The 21,142-nt window shown below is 38.8% G+C and overlaps 1 protein-coding gene across 6 annotated transcripts in view; it reads right to left on the reverse strand.

Moving 5' to 3' along the window:
• The window catches only part of ZDHHC20 (zinc finger DHHC-type palmitoyltransferase 20), a 49,694-nt gene that overhangs the window by 13,133 nt on the left and 15,419 nt on the right, over nucleotides 1-21,142 (reverse strand). For 4 of the 6 annotated variants that reach the window (XM_032099405.1, XM_032099404.1, XM_032099409.1 and 1 more), the window contains exons 2-8: nucleotides 18,006-18,032; nucleotides 13,038-13,132; nucleotides 8,925-9,045; nucleotides 7,498-7,567; nucleotides 6,344-6,376; nucleotides 5,423-5,543; nucleotides 166-201 (exon numbers count right to left, since the gene is read on the reverse strand). In XM_032099405.1, the coding sequence (XP_031955296.1) occupies nucleotides 166-201; nucleotides 5,423-5,543; nucleotides 6,344-6,376; nucleotides 7,498-7,567; nucleotides 8,925-9,045; nucleotides 13,038-13,132; nucleotides 18,006-18,032 (503 nt within the window). The remainder of the gene's footprint in view (nucleotides 1-165; nucleotides 202-5,422; nucleotides 5,544-6,343; nucleotides 6,377-7,497; nucleotides 7,568-8,924; nucleotides 9,046-13,037; nucleotides 13,133-18,005; nucleotides 18,033-21,142) is intronic. The other 2 variants (XM_032099407.1, XM_032099406.1) reach the window with 1 other exon arrangement.

The raw sequence follows: 21,142 nt of genomic DNA on the forward strand, positions 1-21,142 counted from the left end.
TCAAGTGCACATAGGTATATCCATTTCCCTGTACATGGCCTGTATTCACAGGAAACAGATTACAAGTCTCCTTCCTTCTGTGATGATGTAAATACCTGCCATGAATGCCTGGACGAGAAAAATTGTAGTAGGAACAATATTTAAATAATGACAGCAATATTTTACCTTTGGACAATTCTCTGCAGCTTTCCTGTGGCAAAGCTTCGCGCAAAGAAAGACAATTTATTAAACACTAGTATTATGTTAACACAAAGTGTTTGAAAACAGCACAGGCTTTGTTAAGAACAAAATGGTTGGTGTGCAAATGTGCTCTTGGATGTGCTGATTTCCAAAGCACATCAGCAGCTTTAGCCCCTGTTCTCCAAGAAAATGGAGAAGTATGCAAGAGCCCACTACTAACTTCCAAGGCATGAAATTTTCTACTGAAGCATAGAAGTATTGGAATTCAGATTGTGACTGGATCACTTTCAAGTGGTGGCTCAGCTTGGACAGCATGACTATACCAATTTCGTTCTTTGCTAGTTGTTTCCATCACAGGTAAGGTTTATGTGAATATTCTGTATGATGAAACCGTTCACAAAGGTCTGAAAGAGCTCAGAATACTCCTGAGGTATAAAGTAATGGTTTATTAATTAAAAAACCTTTCTGACTTCAGAACATATCCATTACCATTAGATGTAGTTTTAGCCAAAGTCATAAAAAATAAATTGCCATTCTTTGCACAATTTTCTTCATTTAAAAAAGACCAGATAACACATCAGTACAGTTTTTCTTCTTCCTAAGTTCCTTCAATACAGAGCAGTTTGTAGGATGTATCTTTAGTACAACTCCTGAAATTGAACCAGTGCTTGAGAAAACAAAGGAAGAAACAAGAAAGCTGTGTTCAGATTAGCTTTTAAATTCCAAACTTTATACCTAAAGAGTGGTAATTAATCTTGGCTAAGAGGTTAGCACTTAACTAATCCATTGTAGGCAAGATGTATGACTTTTAAATTACATTAATCTGTGCAGAAAGCTTAGGGAGAGCCCAAGCATCTACATTAGTCAGGCAGATACACACAGCATTTTGAAAATGGTGCTGGCTACCATAACATAATTCTACAATAAGCAAATGACAAGCAGAGTCCAGCTCTCTAAACTGCCATTTAAGTTCAGTTTCCTTTTTACTGCCCATCGTATTACTTATTTACTGACAATTTATGCAACAGTCCCTATTCCACCTGCAGTAGTGATATGTTGTGTTTTACGATCCCCTGAAATCCAGCCTAGCAAAATACTCCACTTGCTGCTTATTCCTAAGCTTCATGTTGAAGCCATAAGTCTTTCTACCTCAGAGCACATTGCAGTGTTCCCCAGTTGCCCAAGTGATTTTTGTAACTTGAATTCCTATGACTCTTTTGAAATTACATATTTAAACAAAATAATTCTCTACAAGGAATTCTCAGGACAGTTTATTTTGATACTGAGAAAGCAGCAGCAGCTTAGTCTTTGTGTTTTCTGTGGTTCAGAAAATCTAAGTTTATTTCACTTGCATCTTCCCATACCGGCAGCTCTATAACCTGGAGGATTTTTTGAATTATGCATGATTAATCTGCATGATCCCCAGGGTGCATTTACCTCTTCTGACTACCCAGTTTCAGCCACTGGTTGTAACTTCTTGAATGACAGTTGTGGAACTGAAGCATCTTTCAAAAAAGGCCAGTTCTTTACTGGAGAGAAGCATGCAGTCTTTGAGTGTGTATAACAGGCTTATTCACAGTGGTCTAGCAGCAGTCCACATGCCCCCCGCATGTGAAAAGAGAATGAAACTTCACACATTGGTTATTTAAGATCATTATGCTTAGCAGCAGCACAGAAGCAGAGATCTGCAGCTGAGAGAGCTGTAGAGTTTACAAAAGGAAGCAATTTGCACAACACAATCTGAACTACTTAGCACACAATAGGCTGAAGCCAGTCACTATTCAAGAGTCCCCAACAAACTCCTTCACATTCATTTGACTGTGTATCAGGTCATAAAACCCCTCAAACAAAAAAGTGCTGTCTGAGCTTGATTTGTTCCTCATTTTTTAGTAGATAGGTCTAGCCTAATCTTGGAAAAAACCTCAGATCTGGTCTATGTCCTTAGTGTATAGGCAAGAGGAATGAGTTCTAACTAATGATGTGGAATCACTCCGTTTTTTTACTCCCACTTTTGTTAATACAACCAAAGTTTTGCAGAAGCACATGCCATCCACCCAGGGCATGTATCACATCCTTTACTTAGCTATACTCAGGACAGAAAATTAATTTGGAGGACAGTGAAATACACCAAAAATGACTGGAAAACATAATGGTTTCAAGAAAGAGGCAGTGCAGCAAGAGTAAGAGTAGACACAAATATAAGCTGGGAAGCACCACCGTGCACTGTGTAAACAAGGCACCAAGCACTGGGTGTCCAGCCAGTGAGGTGTTTGTGTCAAATACATTTGGTTAAACTGACATTTTATCTGCTCATCTTTAACAACCTCTGAGGTAGAAATAAAAATGTCATGAGTATAGAAAAGGCAGTTATGAGTATAAATAAAGCAGTCACGTTCCCTTGATCTACAGAACAGATTTTAGCATCAGGGTGCAAGCCTGTGGTAAACATTTCCAGCCAGTGCACCTGTTCCACTATGGTATGCACAGAATCAAGACCTTTCTTCAGCACTTCTGCATAGAGCATGAAAGGTGCTATGTGAAAGTCTTGCACATGTAAGTGAGAAACACAAAGGCTTTCTTCAACAGAAGGATTTGGTAGGTGTGCGTGTCTGACAATGTTTCCAAGTATCTGCGTAGGAGCATCACATCTCTATGCAAGTATTATCAACAGTGCAAAACAATGGATTGCTACATTTGTGTAGTTAGCATATACACCTCCACAACCTCATTACAAGTTCTTCCCCCAAGCTACATTCCCCAAGAAGCAGTTCACACTTCTGTTCAACACTGGATATATCCAGCAGTTTGTTGCACAGTCTCTGAAAAACATCTGTGAGGAAGCAAAAAAACCGCACTACCTTCTGAAAGTATACTGTAACATTTCCTATAGTCAAACTTTGAGGGGAAAAAACAACATTGATTTGCTCAGTTTGTTAGAGCATGGTGCTAATAACATCAAGCTTGTGGGTTTTTAATCTCCATATGGGACGGTTACTGAAGAGTTGGACTCGATGTTCCTTGTGGGTCCCTTCCAACTCAAAATATTCTGTGGTTCCGTGCATCCAGAGAGCCTCCAACAGATAATGTCCGAACAGCAATCTGTCTGATACTGCAGCAGACAAAGCTGAGCACTAGAAATATACTGAAGCAGTCTACAGACAGCACATGTCAGCAGCATTCTGCTTTGGTTTGCATACAGATGTAGAGAGAACCTTCCAGTCAACACCACTTGCCTAAAAGCTTACATACAAGTGATATACAAAATTTTGCAAGCCTACATGATTATGGAGCTGCCACCTCCTTCTGGAAATGTACTTTAATAAATCGGTTATAAGATCAGAGGAGTCTTAGCTTTGTGGAGTGGGTGACTTAATGAGTAAAGTGAGTCAGAGACCTGCTCTACTGATAAGATCAGGGCATCGCCAGATTCTGTCTTGGCAGCATCTGGAACTGAAAGCAAGAAGTGCAAGTACACAGCTACATTGTCTATTGTTACATTTCAGAAGTAGCCCATTCTTGCAGGAAGCATTTTTAAAAACTAAATTAAAAAAAAAAAAAAAAAAGAAATCCCTCTTAAGTTAACTTCCTCTGCTCAAGAGTCCACTTCATTATTGTGTCCGGTGAGCTTTGGAAGAGTCCTGCTGCAAACGCTGGTATTAAATGTTTGTTCATTGTAGTCAGTTGTCCTGTGGCCTTTTTTGTTGCACTAGCAATTATAAAATAAGGTAACAAAGCAAGGTTTTTTTTTTTTTTTTTTTTTTTTTTCCTCGAGCACTGACTAGTAAATGTGCAAGAGCACATCTACAGTTTCCTTAGAAATTGTGTACAAAGCACTGGAAAGCAGCCAGGCAGATGTTTGGAAATGGCACATTCACGGACTGAAAATTTAACTATTTATAGCCAAGCAAGACTGAACAGCAGAATCAGACCATTTAATTTGAAATATCTTTTAAGACCCAGCTATGACTGATAAACGCATTTATGGCTTTCATCTCACAGTACTGACAGCTCAATTCCCACATAGTTCCTTGCTCTCCAGTGACAGGCTGCTATACAAAACTGACAAATTAAGAGAAACAGTACTTTGGCAGATCAGACCCACAGGTTTAGATGAGCATAAACAAATTTTTTTGCACCATTTGCAACTACCATTTGCAACTTACCTAATGCCAATTGTCTCAAAGTACAGCTACTTTGAATACATGAGGAGCAAGCTTCTCTTACCCTGACATGGCAACAACCTTTCGCTCCAATAAAGATTATTTTTACTGCTGCAGATAATGACTGCTTTTCCCAGTTAATCTGACAGCAGCCAGCATCTAAGAAACACATGGTGTTATTTACTCAAGGATGTGCTTGAGACCCTTCCACTTGCGGTAATTTTTCGCATGCTCGTTAATGGAAATGGATTAAGGGAATTCTGCCACTAACACTTCAGCCTAGAGACAGCAAGGCACAGTACAAGTTTTTGTAGATGAAAAGGAACAACTACAGAAGACACTCAGTTCAGCCTGGAATGTGAAAGGAACAAAACTGATAGGAGCAATATAACACTGACATACAAGGATGGTTGCCTTCACATAAATGTTATTAAACCTACTAAGTTGCATGTATGTGTATTATCCCTTTGACAACTGATAATAGTTGCAAGGAAGATGTATAGCATCCACACTGTACATATCTTAGCATTCTACCCATACCAGATCAATAAAAGCCACTAATATCAAGTTCAGACATGCCTACATAGGGACTCCAAAACAGCTCAGTCAGGTCCCAGCAAATTAATCTGCCTTATCTGGCAGCAGATTATCCACAGACAAGTCTAGGAAGATACAAAATTGTTATTTATATTTCACATTTGTCAGTATTTTTATATATACATATATATACTCATACATATATGTAATTGTTTGATATGGCCAGTTCTTTCTTTATCTACATATCTGTACCCCATAGTCTCATAAAAATCTGAGCTGTGCCACTCAATTTTGATGGAGCAGAGAAATTGCACAGTGTCCTCATCAAAACTCCTTCCCCTAGTTACTCATCCTGGGCAGTGTAATACATTTAATTCATCAAAATTCATAAGGTTCTCCTGCTTCAGTCACTTTGATTGATGTCGTTAATGATAGTGAACCACAGAACAGAGTAAACTGTGAGTGACAACATGCTGATGCAGCCTTCAATAACACATGCAGGATTAAACAAATGAACAACAACCAAAAAAAGCCTTAGAACTTACTGTCCAAAACTTTATGAAGTACTGCAAGACTGTAGCAGCAACAAACAAACAGTACAGTAAGGAATACATTAAAAACAGGAGGAAGAATTTGTAGTTAGAAAATCCCACACAATTATTCACCCTAGAAGGAGGGGAAAGAAAAAGAGGTTACTAAGGTTTACAAAAAATAAAACAAACAAAAACCTCACAATACATTCAGCTTTTGCAGAGCAAAATGTGTATGATGTCAGTGGTATGTCCAAAATATTCTGGCACTAGTGTTTCAGAAGCATTTTAAGCCACTATTTGGAAGGAAATTTCTTCCCTCAGGCCGAATGATATGGGCCTCTCAAATGAATTTTGCCCCCCATGATTCTGTAGGACAGGACATGAGCTGGCAAAGCATTATAATACAGACAGTCTGCATAGGAAGCATCTCCCACTACAAACTAACTGCAGTCACCACAGAAAGTTATATGAACCTTGCCATCAATTTCAGTGGATGCTGCTTTGGTTACAAAACCACCTCTAAGTCAACTACTGGTAGCAGTGTTTTTCACAGTGATAGCAGGTAATATTTTTACTGACTACCAGTGAATACAAAGTGCAGAAGAGTGGGTCATACATATCATCTAGAATCGAGAAATGATTCTCCCAGTGCAGTGGGTATCTCCTCTCCTGCTAACACCACCAGCGTAAACAAAAGAAAGAAATGCCTTTTCTCACAGTCTCATTAATGCCAAGATTTCTCTATACATGGAGAAACTGTACAATTTGGACTCCTGGGCTTACAACTCTATGCCACAACAAACATTAGGAACAAGATTTATTCTCACATATTAAAGGACTTCTGTGAAAATCAAGGTTTACTTCAGAAGGGCATTTTTGAAGCAGCATTTAATTCATCATTCTTATACTGATTTTATTTTAAAATAAACTTACCATGGACAGTGGTGGTCCATTTTTAATACACAACTGAAAGAGAGAATTTCCAGCAAGTTAAGACAAAAAATACATTTTCTTTCTAAGACGCACCTTTAGCTTCTACAGTTTTGGGTGTTGTATTTTATTTATTGATTTGTTTCAAGTATTTTGCCCTACTGTATCTTTTTCAAGCCCTTCTCAATCATACCCACATTCTCTATATTAGAGCAGCCATTCTGTCACCCTAAAGGACCAATTGAGATTCAGAAGAGTTATGAGGAGAGTTTCTTAAATTAGCATGGGGAGCATTACTGAGCAACACCGTGTACCAGTTCATTAAGCCACACTAGTTTTATGCGTGCCCAGAGAAAACAAATCCAAAGGATCTTTCAGGGTTGTGTGGATAAGGTATGTTCGCCTGGCATTCACTTCAACTAAGTATACCTAAGGGCTATTTTTGCTACCATTTTGTTTGCTGCTTGCCTTTTTTTTTTTTTAAGCTAATAGAGGAAAAAAGCAGCACAAAGGGTAATTTGAATAGTCCACATGCCATTTTAATCCAGTTTTAATGTAAAGACAGATACTAGACACTTCAGACACAGAGATGTTCATTGTATTTGCTAACAAATTTGACTTTAGCCAAAAGATGTTTATTAGGTTCTTCAGTTAACGAGATCTCCTCAAGCTCAGCCTACTGAAGTCTCATGCAGAGCCCTCAGCCTCCAGTGCCTGTGCAGACTTCCCTGATGATTCACAAAGAAAACAGGGAATAGCAGTGATGACTTTGAAATGTTAAAGGCATGTGATTCTCCTGTCAATTTTTGAGATAAACATTTTTGGCATTATTAGTAGAACACATCTGTTTAGTACTACAGGAACAAGATACAATGAAACCGTTCAATAATAAGCCTTTGCTGGTGCTGGTATCTCAGACCTACCTTTCTTTACTTTCAATCTATGATTTTTTACTTTGTAATTAACTTATTTTTTAATATAAGATTTGTTTTACAAAGCTACAAGCAGGTTTCCTAAAAAGTTCTACCACTTCAGACAATAGGGCTGCACCATAATATTGTACCACCGGAAGGAACTGACCCACTGAAGACATGAACACACTAAAGTGATGATTTCAGGAAAGAGAAAAATCTGTAATTCCAGATTCAGACACTTACATGTCACATGCAGAACAGTGGTGGCAGCGGTCAGGTTTGATCAGCTGGCATCGATCACAGTATCTGATTGCTGTATTCAAGTGCAAGGGTCAGGTCAGTAGAACTCATCTGATTTTATGAAAGCTTTCCCCCTTAACATGAACTGGATCTTAAAAGAGCTTCCTGCCCTCCCCTGCTACACCTGTTCTCACAGATTGTCACACACCTAATCCCATATGACATGTAGTTTTGATTTTTTAAAGAAATGTAACATACAAAAGTATTCAAAAGAATCTATTACTACTCTACTGAGTCCATTTTCATTTACTCTTTGACTCCCAATTTTTCCCATCCTTCATCCTCTGACACTGATCCCCCTTTCACCTCTGCAGAGGGTACTAAGGCATCCCATTGTGAAACTACATTCTTTCAGCAAGTCAACCTTCTGCACTGGCTTTCTCTATCCACTTCACCAAACAGTGATCTATCAGACTGTTCAGTATATCAGTTCTTCCTCGTCTTTCCTGGATATTTTTAAACAGACTTTCAGGCTTTCCTCAATGGAAATAAGACACCAGCACAGGCAGCTTGAAAGCAGAAGGAAAGCCAACACCTACAGCTAAACAGAATTGATAAGAGCTGGCAATAGCTTCCCAGACCACTCCAGGAACTTATGACTGGGATTCTCTTAAAGGGAAGCTTGTATTCAAAAGAGCCAGGTGTCCTTAGACTTTATTTGGAAAAGTCACAGTAAACTTCAGCAATGGTTATTCTGCGTAGTTTATGTTTCTGGAAACTCTACAGGGTTGCTAGTTTCAAGAAAGAGAAAAAGATAGATACACATATAAAAGCTATGAATTTTTAAAGAATATACATATGCATAAGACAGCACTTTCACAGATCATTCATATATAAATTGGAATAAAATGGCTACATATATTAAAAGCAAATGCAGAAATAGTCCATAACTAGATTTGTACTGAATTGCAGATGGGAATGAAATAACGCTTATTTGTTTTTCAATTGCAAAAGTATGTTAAGATCTTAAGTACATTTCTCCTCATGCTGAACCAAAACAGGTCAGAAGGAAAAGTTTAAATGGGGATAAAGATGATTATAAAACTGAGCAACACGTTTGAATTTCCCTATTTCAAGCTATCTTACCTATATTTCTTTGTTGTGTTTATTTTTAATAGCCACAGCTAGAGATAGCTGCTGTCATCTCTCTGCTTTCTAGAAGATAATTTTTTCTTTTAAATTTCAAGTAGTGGCTTTATGTTGAGATCACCAGAAAAAGGACTGCTGTTTCTCTCAGGAATTAAACACCAGGCCCAACAAATAACAAAACATATGGCATTTGCAATATGTGCTTAATATACTGTTCATTCATTAGCAACAAATGAATAAACCAGCAACTTCAGGAGCATGGAATTATCTTTATATCTCACCTCTTGATGCTGTTGTTGTATAGATAGGCAAGTCTTTAGCAGCTCTTCTCAAAATCTCCTGCTGGGATTCTGGTCTCTCTTCTTTTTCATATTGTTCTTTATCAGCTTTTGACAAGCAGAACTAGGAGAGAAGGAGAAAATGGATAGAAGGGAAGAGATTAATTATTACTTTGTTTTCCAAGGAAAAGACCCTTTGGGTGCCCCCACCCAATGACCCAACAGCACCATGTAAACAAAGAAAAAGAATGCTACAGGAGATCCTTGAAACTCCATGTTTCTGGATGTATTTTCGAGAAAATAATCTTTAACTCCATTCCATTATCTATAGCATCTTCTCTTCAACACAAGGGAAGGCAGAGACTCAGGGTGAGCTTTAAGGTGCAAACCTTCCTTTAATTCTCAATAAGCATAAATTAAGTAATCTGTGAACAAGAGGAAGGTGCAACAGTCCTTCGCTGCTACAAGGCGCTGAAGTTCTCTTATCCCACTTCCTCTCTAACACAGAGAGGAATACAAACCACATCGTGGGGGAAAAAAGGCAGGTGGGGGTGTGGTGGGCTTCACAGTTCCAGCACGGAAGCTGAAAGAGTTTAACTGGAATTTTAACTTAGGAATAGTGAACACTAGTCTCAAAATTCATAAGTTGTATTGAAAGAAACTCCAGCAAAGCCTGTACAGTTTGAGAGTGCGTTACAATTCTGAGTAAAGCCTGACGAGCATTCCTGTTGAAGCCTCACTGAAATATAAGCCTTTACCAGAAAAACCTGGAGAGCTTTTACTCATTTGTGAAACACTTAGCTTGGTATCCACTGAAATAGTATTTACCAGTAAGCCCCACAAAACACAGCGTGCTGACAAGGCCCTGTGCAGCAGGGGCTGAAATTGCTATTTTCTTTGGTATTTTTCTGTTCTGAAGCACTTCTAAACTCTGAGCTTCCTGCATGGACTACAAGAGCCCTCTTTATGAGCACATACACAAAGCATTCATGGTAAAGAGTGGAAAATGCTATGTGTGCAGCTGGAACAAAAACGGGCTTAGTGTGATTTATTATGACCGTATTTTCCTACCAAAAACATGTGCATGATTAGTTCACATGGATTTTCCCCTCATCTTGTACTTTTTCCTCTTCTGGATTACAGTCAGTTGGCAAGCAACAACGAAGACTCCACTTACAGAAAGGAGGAAGCAGTAAGACATTGCTGCAATTTCCCTGTGCTATTTCCTAACCCAGAATGCAAGCAAGATGCCTCATAGCTCACAGAATCTAGTTAAGCCTCCTGTCACATATAGTATCATCCCAGTAATTGAGCCTACCCACCCTTCAAGGGTGAAACATGAAACATGTTTAAATAATACCCTTTTAAATAACCAGACACTAGAATTAATCTATGTGAAGGATGAAATTAAAGTTTAACATTTCAGCCATCACCAAGAGTTTGACCTCATTATTTACATTTAATCACTCAGATATTTATTCAAGTATGAAAACTGGAGACGCTCACATCAAAAGTTTAAGACAGATGTGAAACATCATTCCAGCAAACAGTGGTGCAAAACACCTTAATCCCTACTACCCTTGTGAGTCTGCTGGGTGACCCAGGTCTCTGTGACCTGCAATCAAGCAGCGGTTGCAAGAAACACGAGTACTCCCTCTAGATGACATTTCAAGGCAAACCAATGAGTGAATAGAAAAGGAACCAAATAACAATATTTAAAACCTTTTAAATTTGTCCACGTAACATCATAGTATTACTCCAAAAATCCTGGATAGGATTTTGGTTTTCTGAAAAGCTACATTTCTGTTCTAATTTCAGAACTTAACAGGGCCATGAGACCACAGTCTCTTAGGAAAATAGCAGGATATGTTAAAAGACATCAAAAGTTGTCTGTTACCACATAGCAAACAGAATTCCCAATGAGGTTCCAGCAGTTCTTATTGAAAACAGAAAGAATCCCTTTGTTTCCTTCCTCTTTCTGGATCTTGTATAATGCTGATTGTTCTTTCTTAGGACAAACGTACAGGGATTACACTAAGACAACAGCAGCTGCAGAATCTTTTTTTTAGTTCAATAGTAAGATCACAGGATGCTATTTGTTTTGCAAGAATGGCCAATTTGAATGACTAAAAATATATACGTTTACACTCTCACACAATGGAAAGATTCTGAAGTCATGTTTGTTTTTAAGTATAACCAGCATAAATTACTCACTGGTACATGAACAGAAGGGATTTTCCCAGAGACAGAAAAAGTGGTGCAGGGTTTTTAATTTGGTTGGCTTTTTGCTTTTCAAAATTTTTTTGAGTGTTTTTTTGCTGTTATGGTGGAATAGTCTTTTTTCCCTTCTTTTTTTCTGTTTAAAGCTAGCTGTAGAAGAAAATTTTATTACATCTGATCTATCTCCACAGTTAATATACAAAAAATTCATTACGTGCCATATGCCCAAGCCATCCCTTTCACTTGCTGAATACAAAAAGCCTGCTACATAATCACTCTAACTACAGGAAAACTACTGTCAGAATAAGTTTGCTATTAATGAAGAATTCAAGCAGACAGTAAAAGTTACTAGGCATTAGCATTAAGAGCAGCTCTAGTTCATACAGCTTTATAAAACTTAGAATAACACCATTTCAACCATATTTTAATTACTTAATCTGCTTAACTTTACAATTTTCCTGCAAAACCATCCCAGAGAAAGCAAAAACAAATTACCCTGAAGACAAGCCCCTTTGAATTTTTAGGTTTAGCAATTCATAGAATCATAGAATCATTTTGGTTGGAAAACACATCTGAGGTCATGAAGCCCAGCCATTAACCCAGCACTGCCAAGTCCACCACTAAACCAAATCCCCGAATTCCACATCTATACATGTTTTAAAACCTCCAGGGATGGGGATACAGCCACTTCTCTGGGCAGCCTGTTCCAGTGCTTGACAACAAGCCCTTCAGTGAAGAAATTTTTCCTAGAATTCAATCCAGACCTCCCCTGGTGCAACTTGAGGCCATTTCCTCTCATCCTGCCACTTGTTACCTGGGAGAAGAGACCGACCCCCACCTGGCTACAGCCTCCTTTCAGGCAGCTGTAGAGGGTGATAAGGTCCCCCCTGAGCCTCCTTTTCTCCAGGCTAAACACCCCCAGCTCCCTCAGCTGCTCCTCACAGGACTTACTCTCCAGACCCTTCAACAGCTTCATTTAGACTTTTTGCTTAGCTAAACAGCAGAATAGTGTTTAGCTTTTTACACTTTATATTCTATAGCTTTAACATACAGATCTCTAAACCATAATTGAGCACTACAGTGCAGTGTTTGCTTTTTCTTTGAAGCATGGGAATAACTCTTCTCAAGAATGTTTAAGGTTGACATTAGCACTGAATGTCAGTCTTGCCAAAAACAGAATAAAAATTCAACCCCCACAGAGCAACCTATGCCTCAAACAGTTTAGACAGTCTCAAAGCCTTGTAAAAACAAGGAAGAGAAGGGCAGTATTTTAAATTCAGTGCCAGTATTTAATCCCTACATACACACACATTACAGAAAATAGAAAACAAGATATTCCATCTCAGGCTTATTGGAATTAATATGGTTCTTTTTCAAAACACAACTTCTTACAGTCATCATGCATTCTTTTGCCATTATATAAAGCTTCTTTATGTAGTCACGTCTCAATGTTCCTAAACCTTAACCCTTGCTTAATAAGTGGGTTCAGTCCTAAAGGTCGTAAGTATACATTGCATTGCTATCCTTTCTTACCCAAACAAAGGTCCAAACTGCCTAAAAAGGAAATATAAAAATGTCGTCACCGCATTTCGTTTACCAGTTTTAAAAATTTCAGTCTTCAAGCAAGCTACTTCATAGCATAGCACTGTACAAGACTGTCAAACTTGTGATGATTTAAACACACGTTTCATATAAGGAAATGTCATTACACAAAGCATATGGTATTTTAAGAGTAACTTGATCATTTTCATTCATGATGCACTGTCATGCTGTTCTATTTTAGATAATGAGAAGGGCAAGGTGAATCACACAGTACTGCAAACAAATTTCATCACTGAAAACTGTTCAGCTATTTATAAAAAAAGGCATTGACACTTTTTCTAACGTTGTATTTACCTCATTAGAGGGGGTTGCAGGAGATGTGAAAATTGTCTTCCCATAGGACCATACAAACATGACAAATGACAGATGAAAAACCACAAGGTAGACAACTGCAATAAAATACAAATAAGAATTCGGTGAATATAGCTGAAAAGAACAAGAAACAAACCTCCTGATCTTTGAGGAGGGCTAAATAACTACACTTAGCACTCTAGGACTGTTCACTTAAAAAAAATTCAACACCCACCCTCACTCCCCAAATGTGATAGCTGTTCTACCTCAAGGAAATATTATTTTTATCATAGATTCACAAAATGACCTTGAATGCTTCCAGGGATGGAGCACCCACAACTTCTCTGAGCAACCTTTGCTTCTGCCTCGCCATTCACACAATAAAGAATTCCTTCCTAATACCTAATTTAAATGTGCCCTCTTTCAGTTTGAAGTGATTCCCCCCTTGTCCTATCACTCCGTGCCCCTGTAACACATCTCTCCCCAGCACTCCTGTAGTCCCCTTCAGGTACTGGAAGGTGCTATTAGGTCTCCCTGGAACCTTCTGTTCTCCAGGATGACAAGCCCCAGCTCCCTCAGCCTGTCTTCAGCTGGAGAGGTGCTTCATTCCTCTGATTAGCCTCCTCTGGACTCACTCCAACAGATCCATGCCTTTTCTGTGCTGGGACCCCAGAGCTGGATGCAGCACTGCAGGTGGGGTCTCACCAGAGCAGAGCAGAGGGGCAGAATCCCCTCCCGGGCCCTGCTGCCCACACTGCTTTGGATGCAGCCCAGGACACCGCTGGCCTTCTGGGCTGCGAGCACATGCTGCTGAGCCACTGGGGCTTCTAATCAACCCCTATGTCTTTCTCCCCCAGGGCTGCTTCTCAATTCATTCTCTGCCCAGCCTGTACTTGTGTTTGGGATTGTCCTGACTCATGCAGGACCTTGCACTTGGCCTTGCTGAACTTTCCAAAACAGATTTTGAAGGAAAAAACAAATCGACAAAACCCACCCCCCAAAAACCAACCAAACAAAATAAACCACAAAAAAAAAGCCCCCACAAAACAAAACCACCCCCACCAAACAACCAACCAACCAAAACAAAAAAACCTCAAACCCCCAAACCCCAGAACTGAACACAGCCTCACATCCTCACTTCTGGCATGTAAGTGACTAACCTTTTTGAATAAAGATGACACTGTAATTCTGTTCTAGATTATCACACAGTACTTGATTACTTACTGACCTACATAATTCAATGTAATTTCTACTTCTAATAGAAACAGCACAGTACTGTGCCATTACAGAAGGCACTGGACATCAATGACAGTAAAAATCCCCAAACAGGGGTTTGGAGAGTACTGCACTCCAGTCATGCCAGCTGTGAGTTAAAGATTTTTATTATCTTCTTTCAAATCACCTGAGAAATACAAACTGGAAAAGTCCTATTATAGTCACAGTGGCAACAAAATGTAGCTGGCTTTAGCAGGGAGCTCAACTGATTTACTAATGAGTCTGTGTTATATGGCTGTGTTAAAGACCAGAAATCCAGACCTTATGACCCAGGAAGCTCCTCCCACTCTTGTTTCCTCTAATGGTTTCTTTTATCACTTGTCAAGAGGAAACAGATCAGCTGTGCCAGAACTGCAAGTCTTAGAAAAGTCATATTAAATATTTATATTATCTTCACTTGCAGTAAGTAGGAAACTTGACCTACTTTTCTGTACAGATAGAGTCCTCTAAGAAGCTGCATGATGTACTTCATGGATGGCAAAAAAGGTTCAAAACTTTGGGAACTTCCAACAGCTCAGAAAATGCTTGTGTACAGTCACAGAAGACACGGCTTTAATTTATCATCTTTCAGGATTTTCACTGTTTATTGCAATGAAAACAAAAAACTGCATTTGAGCTTTCTTCAGATAATTATGCTTTTTACTTTTGCCTCTGATTCCTCCAACCTTAGAGGCAGATTTGGCAGATTTTCAGCTGTGGAGCTGACTGAAAATGCAACAAACAAAACCTTTTTCTAAAGTAATCTTAAAACTGTCTCCTAATAGGAAAGAACTTGTGTATTACTGTAGTAGGCACTACATAATTAGGAATTGTCTTTCATTAAAAACATACTGTACATTCAAACACGTGGTTAAGCAATTAAAGCATGAGAAAATGGTTTGGAAGAGAGGAGAGAAGGATGTGAAACTGGAGTGGAATCAGTGGCACACACCAGAACTTAGGTGGAAAAGAGGGCGAGAGAAATTGAATAGAAGGAAAGAGGAAATGAGATACGGGGGAGGGCAAGGCACAGCAAAACTCACACAGTAAACAGTTCTATTCTGTCCACAAAAATCACCCCAGAATTCAGATTCTTTTAAAGGATTATTTTTAGTGCACACACAATGCATCAAACAGCAGAACCTCAAAGCTTTGTCACAGGCTGTAAATGCCCCTAAAAAACACAGAATAACAGGGACCACGGCTGGCTGTGTGAAGGGTACAGATCTGTGCCAGTGCTACCAGTATTTATTAGATAGAGGCAGCTATTAAAGTGCTCTTGTACTCTTCACGTAACTGAGATCTTGCAATCTGTCACCATCATTAAAAACCAAGGGTCAGTACTCAGTTGCCAGTGACGGGCACCATCCAGGGAAAGAACCTGCAACTGGCAGTCCATACTGGCTTCACTCTGAATAAATTCTTGCTTCTTTTCCTACTCCCATGCTGCCACTCCTACTGTGATTACACATAACTGTCCTGTCAGTGCTCCCCCGGAAATGAGAGGGAGGGAAGATACCATTTTTGACAGCTTTACTTTAGCACTCCACCTACCCACCACTTTGGGTATCAGTAGCTCCTCTACAGACTACTCCCTGAAGCATCTTGCATCTGTTTCCAGTACAAATGTAAACCAGATTCATTCCTAGTCAGTTCATTTTCTTGTAATTACAAGCTAGATAAAAAATACAACAAAAATCTCAAACCCCAATATCTGCCAGTTTAGCCAGACTCAGTCACAAGGGAAGTCTTGGCTAAACTAAGGCAATCCAGGATTCTCAGTGCCATGCTGCGACCAAGTGAAGTCAATTCTTTTTAAAGGCACTGATGCATACTATACCATAATTTATGGCTTCAGGAAGACAGTGTCTTAAGACATGCTTTCAGAATTCTTCTAAAATATGCTAAGCCCTCCTAAGATTTGCCCTTAACATTCTTTTCTGAATAATTTTTAATACTACTTCCAAGGCAGAGTCAGATTACAGGGAGGCAATAATACATAACAGTAGTATATTATACTGTTAACAGAGATTCAGAGTTGACTTTATTCCCCTATCCTAACGGATATAAAACTGGACAAGAATATAAAATTACAAAGAAAAAATGAACCTTAATGGAGTGAAGAAATTGCCACTAGTTCAATCAAAAGTTGCTGTTATATTCAAATCATTTTGCTGCGTACTTATTACACCAAAATATGGAGCAAAATACACTTGCTAAGATGCATGTTATTGATTTGCATAGCAATGTTCCTGGTACTTTGGTCTTTTGACTCTTCTGATCTTGATTCCTGGCTATCACAAGCTGGCTTTTAAGAACTTTAGAAAACTTATGCCAGCTTTCTTTTCAAACAAAAAAAGACTTCACATCTCATTTGAAAATCAACCTTCATGGTTGATAAATTTACGCATACAGGATGCCTATGACATGGTTCAGAATGGGAGGTGCAAGCAGCATGCAGGTGACGGCTATTAAGAGCCTAACAGGTTCCAGTGATACCGTCACTCTCATTAATTAATCTCACATTTTCCTTCTCTGGTAGATTTAGAAGAACCTGTTTCAGTCAGATAGGCACTGCATTTGAAATAGAGCTCTGACTATGTGACAAAAACATTGCCAGGTTTCCTTAACTGAGACATGGATCTTGCCTTTCCAGAAGAAATTAGAACGTAAAACTTATTCATCTACAAGTCAACAGCAAGCACAGCAGCAACTTGCAGAATTTTGTGAAGTCTATGTAAAGCCCAGCTGTGGAATGGGATGAAAAAATCCAATGTAACACAAGCTCACACCTTGAATGGCTTACAGTTTATTTTGAAGATTTTCCTACTCTTTCAGCTCTCCATTAGAAGTTGAAAAACAACAACTTCCATCAAGAGTCCTTCTTTTTACAGTGTTCTGGTAGATGTTCACCGGGAAGAAAACTGCTAGATTAGCTTCCAGTTCTGTGCTCTTTTGCAAAATATTTAAGAGATGAGAACCTCTTACCAGTCTGAAACAGCCGTCTGTAGACGGTTAAAGTACAAATCTGTGCTTAATCTACCACTTGTGCTCCCCCATAAGCTGAAATGATCTCCCAAATAAATAACCCAGCAATAATATGATAGAATTTTTTTTTCTTAGTTTGTATCTCTATCCTGTGTACGACCACCTGCTGTGGCATATACTTGCTAAAGCCAATATGAATATTAAAATTTCTCAAAACAAGGCCTCAAACACTTGACCTGGAAATTTAAAATTATAATGTGCAGCCACTTTTGAAATGGTTGCGTTTTGCACAATTCTAACTACTCCTTAAGAATGGGATTCTGAGGAACTTGGTAAGCTGTTTGGAAAATATTAAGCGCTATAACAAAAATTAATCCTCTTTCAGAAGTCTTTCAGGCCACAGGCCTAAACAGAAAACAGAATTCTGGATCTGCAACAGTTCCTTCTCTCTTCTCCTTTTTCTGTTTTTAGCAGGTACCCATTTAAAAATAATTGCAAACTTAAATCACAGTTGCATTACTTGCATTAGTCACAGGTCTTGTCATCATCCCAAGTTTGTGGTATTAGAAACAAAACAGACTCAACTGTACAATATTTACCTTGTTTCTTAGCACTAATCTACTCACGACACAGAGCTCACACATAAAGGAGTACATTTAAACTCTATGTCCCTTAGGATTTGCATGCAAAGCACCTATTCACATATTCATAAAAAATTTTAAAAATTACCTTTTTCTGCAGTTGAAGAAATAGTAACTGGAAGAGAAAAAAAAATTGTTAAGTAAACTCATACAGAATTAAATGTTTGGCTAAAAGTGAGATCTATGAGGCAGTTGACTTGTTCCAAAGCATACTTCAGGTGTTAGCAGGGCCTCCCCACCCAAGACCGGGGTAAAACAGGAGTCAGTGTTCCTCCTGCCAGCCCTCGCCCATACTTGGTGAGTTACTGGAAGAGCTGAAGGGATGCAGTTCCCTGCGCTAATGAAGTGAGCACACTCCACAGACAATAATTAGACAGATATTATACTTATTCCCCTTCCTATATGCACCTAACTAATTTTTCATAGTCAACAGCACTGGAAAGCAGAAAAGCAAATTAAAGCTCCTACAGAAATCCCTGTGAAACTGTTACATGTAACCTACTTCCTTCTCTTAATTTCTTCCCCCCACTTCTCTCTTCCTGTCGCATACTATTTTTTGCTTTTTTTCCCCATGACCTGAATTCTTCAGGCATAGTTAAAATCTCTCCACCTCCTTATCTCCTATAGCCTCATCTCCTTTTATGCCAACAGCAAATTCCATTGTTCAAATCTACCTTGTATACTGCCTGGCTAGCACATCTTCCTGCCCTCAGGCTTCTCCAAAACCTTCACACTTAGTTTATCAGTTCAGGTATGATGCTGAACAGAGAGCTGCTGTACTCGCTGGTTGCTGTGTTCATATCACTTCCCTTGCTGGACCTCTTCCTCGGACACTGAATTACTGAACCTCAATGAGGAAAGGATCCTTCCTGACTCCATCTTACACAGTAAATTTAAGCTTCCGGTCACCAGCATGAGCAAAATCTTAATAGAGCACACCGTGCCTCCTGCAGTTTACCTCACTACACATTGCTTCCTCTCTCCCAGCTCTGACATTTCTACTGTCATTAACCTGTGTAACAGTTCAGAAGAGGTTTTTCCAGATGCACACTAGAGTCTTAAATCTGCAGGGCTTGAGTGTGCATTGCAGACTTCCTTCTGAAGGGCTGCTTTGTTACAGAGGTGGCATTTGTCACTTATCTGTAGATACCTACAGGGAAAGGGTCTGCAACTATATTACACAACCATGCCTCTTTTTATGGGCAACAAGAGGCATAATGAGACGATATCTCAATGTATGGATGACCCCTTTTTGTTCAGACATGCTTTAGGGTTTTTTCCTTCTTTCTTGCCACCCTCCCTTTCCATCAAATATCCACCCTCTGTCTGTACACAGAAGCCTCTGTGAAGTTAATGGAAAAGGTTCTGGTTCCTTCCACCTAAAGAAGGAAGAAATTACCATTTGGAATAGAACAATGTTGGCTTCAAATTCAAGGAGGTCAATCCTAAAGAACAGCTTCATTTCACATTAGTTACGCATACTTGCACAGCCTGCTCCCGTGTTTCTGTCTGAAACTCCACTGCATGCTTCAGAAGTCAAATTATTTTTAAAGCAAATCCTGTGAGCATTTTTGCGTAAAATTTTACTAGTGTGTTATTTCTCCAGTTAGAATGTTTTCAACAATGCAAGGAGAAGATAAAAATTATTTATAAAGTGAAAAGGAAAATAAGCTTGCAGAGTATGGCTGTTTGCTCAACTTAAAAAAATATTAAAAGTACTTTAGATTTAGCTTTGTTTTTGGCTCCTCATATCTTAGGAAAACACCTTTGCACACATTCATAAACATGTATTTCCTTGGACAAGAAATATAAAAAAGTTCTTAATTATCCTCTCTTGGGGGTGGGAGAACATTGCTACCCGTAAAACTTCAGGAAATAATTTTGTAAGTAATTCTGGTTAAAGCACTCCTTAATTTGTAGCCTCCTTTCTGCTCTCAGCACAAAACAAAACTGTGAGCCAAATCTGATGTTTGAAGACTCAAAATAATGAACAGGTTGTACAAGCAAAAACAAGACAAAAAGAAAAAGATAGTATTTTATCACATGTGAAACTTCACCCAAAAAATCCTTAAATAACCTTCAAAAAATTAATTAAAGCTTCACAGCACCAGGAAGATAATTCCTCTTTCATACATAGGTCCTTTACGTTAGAATGCAGTTATTGGACTGCGTAGAACAATTTTTGTTCAAGAAACTCCTGTAGTTTGAGGTAAAAGCCAACATGGAAATACTTGTGACTTTCATCCTGTCTTAACATCCTCAAATGAAATAAAAAATGCCCTGTTCTCTTCTGTCTCAGAGGCTCATGCAAGTTAAATGTTTCTCTTTCTATCCTTTTCACTGTTCTAATGCCCATTGCCAAGTAGATTAAATGAACAGCAACCCTACTAGACCAAATTCACTCAGCAGATGGCACATGAACAGTTTTACAGGATCTTTATACTACAAAGCAAAGCCTTCCTTCACATAAGTTAATAGTCAATCGTTATGTAAAAAAGACTTTTAAGTATTTGCTAGGCCAGCCATCTAACAGGAAGCTTTGTACCATCAAGAAATCAATTCTAGCTTTTGAACTCTACTTCAGGGGGAAAAAAACTTGCAGAACATGACATTGCCATTGTGGGCCCCATCCCTGGCTTGTAGTTACAAGTTTGCTCCCTATCACTTTTCTCCTTTACTGCTTCTGATGTTTAGATATTGCTGCCAGCTTCTGCTAAATTAGTACCATTTTCACTTCAAACATTTTTAAAACATTGTTTCTTGTTTGGGGCATGTGATGGGGGAAAAATCCCAAGGCAGCACTGCCTTTTTGCATATTGATTTTTTTTTTAAACAAAATAAACACTGCTTATGATTTATATGTTAACCTCAGGATGCAACAGCACTATACACTAGATAGATGCATCAGCAAAAGTTAGTGCCTTAAGCACTGCAATTGACACAAACTGTCCATAATTCAGAAACATAAGTGGTGTAAAACAGCTGCTCTTTTGAGGATTGTAAAATATATTGCCACATCAGTCTATTGCTCAACTACAAAAGGAAAAATATCCTTTGGATTGGTTTCTTAGGATTACGTTTCCGGTTTTGTGAGAAGAACTTAAGAAGTTCTAGAAAGATAGTGGTAGGGAAGGGTAAAACATGACTAAACAGTGAAAGCTGCAGTTTACTTCAATGCAAAGAGCTCAGAAGCAGGCACGTGCATGCTCGGGCACACGGAATTTT

The sequence above is a fragment of the Corvus moneduloides genome, chromosome 2 (assembly GCF_009650955.1).
Source record: "Corvus moneduloides isolate bCorMon1 chromosome 2, bCorMon1.pri, whole genome shotgun sequence".
In the NCBI taxonomy this organism is placed as follows: Eukaryota; Metazoa; Chordata; class Aves; order Passeriformes; family Corvidae; genus Corvus; species Corvus moneduloides.